A 7,500-nucleotide genomic window follows, 5' to 3' on the forward strand; every position below is an offset into this window, starting at 1 on the left:
GCGAGGGTCTGATGTAGAGACGCACATACAGAATTATATTATTGTACAGTCACATACGTACATACACACAATTAGACATTTAAGGTAGCAAAAAATCACTTTGGTCGCACAGTTTCAAAGCGCGACCACGTGTACATTCATTTACAATCATACAATGACACAACTACATATACAATCACACGATCATTGTTACAAGATCAACTAACCACAGAAATACAAAATCACACGCACATAATTACAAAAATTCCACACAGTCACACAATTACAAGATCACACAATCACACACACAAAACACACACACACACAAACACATACACACGCAAACACAAACAAACACACTACACACACAACACAACCCAACCCACAACCACACAACCTAAACCTCCCCACACAATCCTCTTTCTCTACCACCCACCCCAATCACCCAATCACAACCCCGATGACAGCAACAGACCGGATGACTGCGGTTTTTTCCCTAACTATAAGAATGGTACAAAGTTAGTATGTCTGGTGAAGATAATTCTCATATAATGGGCTTCAGGACAAGGGGGGCTGCGGGCGGTGAGAATAACTCTCGGTGAGGCCAAGCGAGCGGTCATTATCTTCAATGCGTTTTGGCTGCAAATGTCTATTCGCTTTTTTTCTCTCTCTCATCCTCTCTTTTTCGTTTTTTTTAATTTTATTTTCTTCTTACTTTTTTACTTTTTTCTTGCTTGTTTTTTTCCGTTTTTTTTCTCTTCTATTATTCATTTCCTTTTTTTCTTTTTTTTTTTGGGGGGGGGGATGTTTTATTTTTTTCTATTTTTCTTTTTAATTCTCTTTCGTCTGTGTTCGTTATGATGTTTCTTTTAATGTTTTTCTCTTTCCTTTCGCAACAAAAACGATTCTTACGCTGACAATAGGGATAATCTATCATTATACGTTTATCTCCATTTATATTACTGATAAAGAAACCACATTTTTGTAATCTTAACGCAAATTAAAATAAAAAAAAATAACGTAGATCCCCCCTCCAGAAAAAAAATCAAATCGTAACCTAGATTCTTAACCTCAATTCTAGAAAATACTTTCTTCATCTCGGTTTAAAAAAAAGGTCGCGAAAGAAAAGTGAATAAAGATGGCGCCAAGACAATGTGATCATCTTGTACTTTTTCTTCCACGGAATCTAAAAAAAAAAAATACTCTCGTAATCCTCACAAGGAAAAATACCAGATAAAATCGGTCAAAGGCACAAAAAATATAACATCCCCGTAACCTATCATTTTCTAACGCCGATTCTAAATCAAAAAAGAAAAAAATACTCCCGTAATCCCAACAATTATTAAAAACACAATCACATAAACCCACGGAGATCCCCAAAGCAAAAAACAAAATAACATCACCAGAGACACAAAAAAGGGAATCAAATCTCTTATATTTCCTTACCTGAACGCTCTTGCCGTCGGAGAACTCGTCGTCGCGTCGTGTCATGGTGGATGGCCACTTCTTCAGGGACTTATAGATCTTGGACAAAACACACTCTTTGGTATCAAGAACTTTTCACATTAACACGGTCGTTTGCGGACGTCGGTGGTAACAGGTCAGGTCAAGGGGAGGTCAGGCGGAGGGCAGGAGGCAGGGGTGGATACGAGGTAGAACGGGAGGAGAAAAGGAAGAGAAGAGAGGAAGAAGGGAGAATGATAAAAAGGAGGAAGGGGGTTGGATTGGAAGAGGGCCGTTTATAGACGCAGACGGACGGCGTTCAAGCTGGGGTGAAAGGTTCGCTTGCAATTCAATTTTTTTTTTATGCAACGTAAGTGTTGAGGGCGCGAGAAGTGAGGTTGATTTTCCTTGCTGCAAATTCACTCTCGGTCACGATTTCCGCCACTTGGTTAGCCTTGTTCTGAGGTCGAGGCGATGCACAGGTCACACACACACTTCGAGGTCACAGCGAGTCAAAGATGGCGACGGCGAGGAGCGAGAATAGGGAGAAGAAAGGCAGGAAAGAGAGAGACGGCGATGATCCGTAGCAGAGACTGGAAAGGCAGGAGAACCGAGAGGAAGGGCGACCCGGACACAATCCCCGATGGCCCGAAATCAACACAGATCCGCCACTCAGCGCTCACCCGGCGGGTCGGCTCTCCCGATCGCCACAGGCCTATAGACAGCTCGGAAGGGGCTGAAAGTAGACCTAGCGACCCTCTCTGCGCACTTGGGACTCCCGACGGCGGAGAGACATCTATCGCTCAACCCTGGGATTGTCCAACCACCGGGGGGAGGGACGCGAAAGCATGTGCGTGCGTTCGTGCGCTTTCGTGGGCTCCTCCGCACGAAGGTCGAGTGTCACGCCTCGAGGGGAAGGAGGCCTGGGGAAGGTCAAAGGATCTGACGAAGTGGCCGACGCGCTCGTCTTCAGCTGGCGGTCGGGCGGTCAGCGCCTCCGAGGCCAGGCCAGGGGGAGGCGGGGGGGAGGGGGCCGGATGGAGGGCGACCTAGCAGAGGAAGAGGAGAGCAGACGAACGAGAGATGAGGAAAGAGCGATAAGAGAGGCAGAAGCACTCGAGAAACGGGCGAATTCGACCTCGAAGAAGAGTCCAAAGCCCAAAGTTTCGAGCGAGGTTCGCCAGTGAGCGACTCCGAGGAGCGTGTCCTTCTCTCTCGGCGAATCCCGTCCGTGAACGAGCGAACGAGGGAACAGTCAGAGGACGACCCAGCGAACGAGCGGGGGAGGGAACGGGCGAACGAGCGGTAACGTGCTGGCAGCGAGCGACGAGGAGAAGCGGCGTCACGGTGGACTGAGTTCGGGAGCGCGCCGGAGCTGCCGTTCTCTGCCGCCACCCAGAGTGAACTGGCGGTTGCCGGCGCCTCGACCCGCCTCCTCGTTCCCTCATCCCGACGCCATCTCGCCTTTTCCCTCCTTCTTCTTCGTCGTCTTCTTCGCCGCAGTCGTCTTCGTCTGCTCCGTCTCTCTCTTCTTCTCGCCCTCTCTCTCTCTCTCTCTCTCTCTCCTTCGGCGTTATTATTCTTCCAGCCTTCTTCACACTCCCTCTGACGCCATCTTGCCTTTTCTTCGTCGCCGCCTTCGTCTTTTTCATCACCTTCTAATCTCTGTCTCCTCTATTCCTTCTCCCGAATTTTTTTCCTTTTCATTCTTCTTCTTTACTTCTTCGCCTTCGACATCTTTCTTTCCGCCTTCATTCTTTTCTTTTCCAATTCTTCCTTATTACTATTCTTTTCTTATTTTGCTTCCTCGTTCTTATTTTGTTCGATCATTATTCTACCATTATTATTGTTATTGTTATCAAAATAATTATTTACATTATTATCATCACTATAACCATTACGATTGTTATTACCATCATTATTGTCATCATTATTATTATTGATATTATTATCATTATTATCATTAGCATTATTATCATCATTATCATCATCGTTATTATTGTTGTTGATATTATTATTATTATCATTGCTATTATCATTAATGATAATATTATAACTACCATTATTTTTGTTATTATTGGTGTTAATGTTCCTATGATATCATTATTATTATTATCATCATTATTGTTACTATTATCATCATTATCAAAGTAATTATCATCATCACTATCATTATTATTAGCATTAGCATTACTATTATTATCATTAGCATTACAGTTATCGTTATTATCATTGTTATTATTGATATGAAAGTAGTTACTATTATTATTATTAGTTATTATTATTATCTTCATCATCATTATTGTTATTATCATTATTATTATCATTATCATTAACATCATCATTATTATTATTATCATTGTTATTATTGCTATCATTATCATTACTATAATTCTTTTCATTATTATCATTATTATTAATATTATCATTGTTGCATTATGAGCATCATCAGTGTCATCCTTGTTTTTTGTTATCACCCTTACTATTACTATCATCATTTTGAGTATTATCATTATTATCATTATGATGATGATGATTATTATGATTATTGTTACTAACTTTACTATTATTATCATGATATTATTGTTGTTATTATCATTGCGGCTGTAATTATTATTATCATTGTCATTATTATCACTTTTGTTATTATCATTATCATCATCATCATCATTATTGTTGTCATTATTATTATTATTATTATTATTATTATTATTATTATTATTGTTCGTCTTATTATTATAATCATCATCATCATATTTATTATCATCATTACCATAATCATCATTTTATTATTACCATCTTGCTAGTATTGTTATTATTATCACCATCGTTATCATTACTTTTATCTCCATCATCATCATTAATATCTTTTTCTATCTTTCTATAATTTCTCTCTCTCTCTCTCTCTCTTTTCTTCTTCTTTCTCCCACTCCCTCTCCCTCTCCCTCATCCATCCTTCTTTCTCTCTCTCCCTATCCCTCTCCCTTCCCTCCCTACCTCCTCCACCCACCCTCTCCCTCTTTCTCCCTCCCCCTCCCTTTCTCTCTCCCTCTCTCTCTCTCTCTCTCTCTTCTCTCTCTCTCTCTCTCTCTCTCTCTCTCTCTCTCTCTCTCTCTCTCTCCCTCTCCCTCTCCCTCTCTCTCCCTCTCCCTCTCCCTCTCCCTCTCCCTCTCCCTCTCTCTCTCTCTCCCTCCCTCTCTCTCTCTCTCTCTCTCTCTCTCTCTCTCTCTCTCTCTCTCTCTCTCTCTCTCTCTCTCTCTCTCTCCCTCTCCCTCTCCCTCTCCCTCTCTCTCTCTCTCTCTCTCTCTCTCTCTCTCTCTCTCTCTCTCTCTCTCTCTCCTTAAACACCATGTCCTTGGTGCTTCCTCGGCGAGAACCACAATAGGTAACTCAGCCCATTTTCCGCTTGTGTGTCACCGTGGGAAAAAATGTGAATCTCTGTTAGTCAGTGTATGTATCCTTTCCTTTGAATCTGGCAACAGTGTTTTGACATCCGTGTGCTGTCCACTTGTGTCGCATTTCCAGCACTTGTTTTTTTTCTGACATCATATTTCCAAAATATATTCTGATAGCATAGTTCCATAATCTATTCTGATACCATATTTATTTGTGACACCATGTTCTGATTCCGTATTTCCGAAATATATTCTGACACCATTTTTCCAAAATATATTATGACACCATATTTTCAAAATAAACTCTGACACCATATTTCCAAAATATATTCTGACAGCATAGTTCCATACTTTATTCTGACACCATATTTATTTCTGGCACCATATTCTGATACCGTATTTTTAAAGTATATTCTGACACCATTTTTCCAAAATGTATCATGACACCATATTTTCAAAATAATTTTTCGGACACCATATTTTCAAAAAAATATATGCTTGACACTATATTTCCAAAATGTATCATGACACCATATTTGCAAAATCATTTTTCGGACACCATATTTTCAAAAAATATATGCTTCTGACACTATATATCCAAAATGTATCATGACACCATATTTTCAAAATCATATTTCGGACACCATATTTTCAAAAAAATATATGCTGACACTGTATTTCCAATGTGGATCATGTTAGCATCATATTTCCACTACATATTAATATTCCATATTTTCAACGTTTCATTTTGAGATCATATTTCCAACATATTTCATTCTGACATCATATTTCTAACATATATCTTTTTAAAATCATATTTCCAGTATATATCCTTTTGCCACATCTCCAACAAATATCTTCTTGACACTGTATACACACACATATATCTGTTTGACACCATCTTTTCTATTTATTTTCCTTGACACTATTTTCCCAACATATCGTTTGACACCACATTTCTAACAAATATCCTTTTGAAACCACATTTCTGACATATATCCTTTTGACACCATATTTCCAACAAATATCCTCTGACACCATATTTCCATCATATACCTCTTCTTTAAACTATAAACCTAGCTTAAATCCTTCTGACACCATACTTCCGACCTTTCATAGCTCTCACGCCACTTATCCAACATCTACATGAACCTGACACCACAACCAAACGTTCCAACAGTGCTCTGACACCATCCTACCCTCTGATAACCTTCCAACAGCATCATACTCTTCGACGTCTAAGTATACAAAAAATGTCACTATACTCAAGTCACCATACCACGCTCATGACAATCATTCGACTTTCACCATCACAGGTGTCCGTCACCATCGAAATACAGCACAGAGGATGATGAAAAATATCGCTATAATCATGTCACTATCAACTCACTATCAGATTTAGTATAGTGACATGTCCTTGCGTGAAATATCTTTTTTTATTTAACTTTTTTTTCTTTTTTTTTTAAGATTAAGAAATAATGTCCAGAATCATCATCACTATTATGAAAATCATTATGGGTAATAGGGCGATCATCATTATCGTCATCGCCATCATCATTATCATTATTATCATCGTCGTCACCATTAATCTTGCTCCTCCTCATCATCATTATCATCATCAATTATCATCATTATCGTCATTAAACATCAGCAGCAGCAGCATCGCCATCATTATCATCATAAACACCATTAATCCTAATCATAATCACCATCATTATCATCATCACCATCAACATCTGCAGCATCTTCATCATTTCCACCATCATCATCATTTTCATTATCATTATTACTCATATTATTATCATTAATCTGTTATCATCACCAATGTCATTATCATCATTATTTAGTTGGTGTTATTGATGTTATCATAATTTTATTTTATCATTATCACTACTATCTGTATCGTCATTTATTATCATTACCATTGTTTTTATCTATCATCCTCATTATCATCATTATTATCACTACTATTTTGATCATTATCGTCATCACTATTATAAGTATCATTACTATTATCATTATTATCATCATTATCATTATTATCATTATTATCATCATTATCATTATTATCATTATTATCATCATTATCATTATTATCATCATTATCATTACTATTTTCATCATTATCATAATTTTTACCATCGTCACTATTATCATTGCCGCTATCATCAATTTGATGTTATTGTTGATATCTTCATTATTAATGTTATTGTTATTATTATTGTTGTTGTTGTTGTTGTTGTTACTGCTATATCATCATTTTTTTCATTATTATTGCTAATATCGTTATCGGTATTGTCATTATCATTATCAATATTGTTATTATCATTATCATTATCAATATTGTCATTATCATTATCATTATCAATATTGTCATTATCATTATCATTATCAATATTGTCATTATCATTATCATTATCAATATTGTCATTATCATTATCATTATCAATATTGTCATTATCATTATCATTATCAATATTGTCATTATCATTATCATTATCAATATTGTCATTATCATTATCATTATCAAAATTGCCATTATCATTATCATTATCAATATTGTCATTATCATTATCATTATCAATATTGTCATTATCATCATTGTTGTTATTGTTATCTTCTCTCTCTCTCATCCTTCCTCCCTCTCTCTCTCTCTCTCTCTCTCTCTCTCTCTCTCTCTCTC

The 7,500-nt window shown here is 37.6% G+C and overlaps 1 protein-coding gene across 3 annotated transcripts in view; it reads right to left on the reverse strand.

The window, feature by feature from the left end:
- Positions 1-2,809, reverse strand: part of LOC113822844 (atrial natriuretic peptide-converting enzyme) — a 565,774-nt gene extending 562,965 nt beyond the window's left edge. For all 3 annotated transcript variants that reach the window (XM_070118975.1, XM_070118976.1, XM_070118974.1), the window contains exon 1: positions 1,426-2,809. In XM_070118975.1, the coding sequence (XP_069975076.1) occupies positions 1,426-1,470 (45 nt within the window). In that variant the 5' untranslated portion in view covers positions 1,471-2,809. The remainder of the gene's footprint in view (positions 1-1,425) is intronic.
- Between the last annotated feature and the right edge of the window lie 4,691 nt (positions 2,810-7,500).

This window comes from Penaeus vannamei, chromosome 43, assembly GCF_042767895.1.
Source record: "Penaeus vannamei isolate JL-2024 chromosome 43, ASM4276789v1, whole genome shotgun sequence".
Lineage (NCBI taxonomy): Eukaryota > Metazoa > Arthropoda > Malacostraca > Decapoda > Penaeidae > Penaeus > Penaeus vannamei.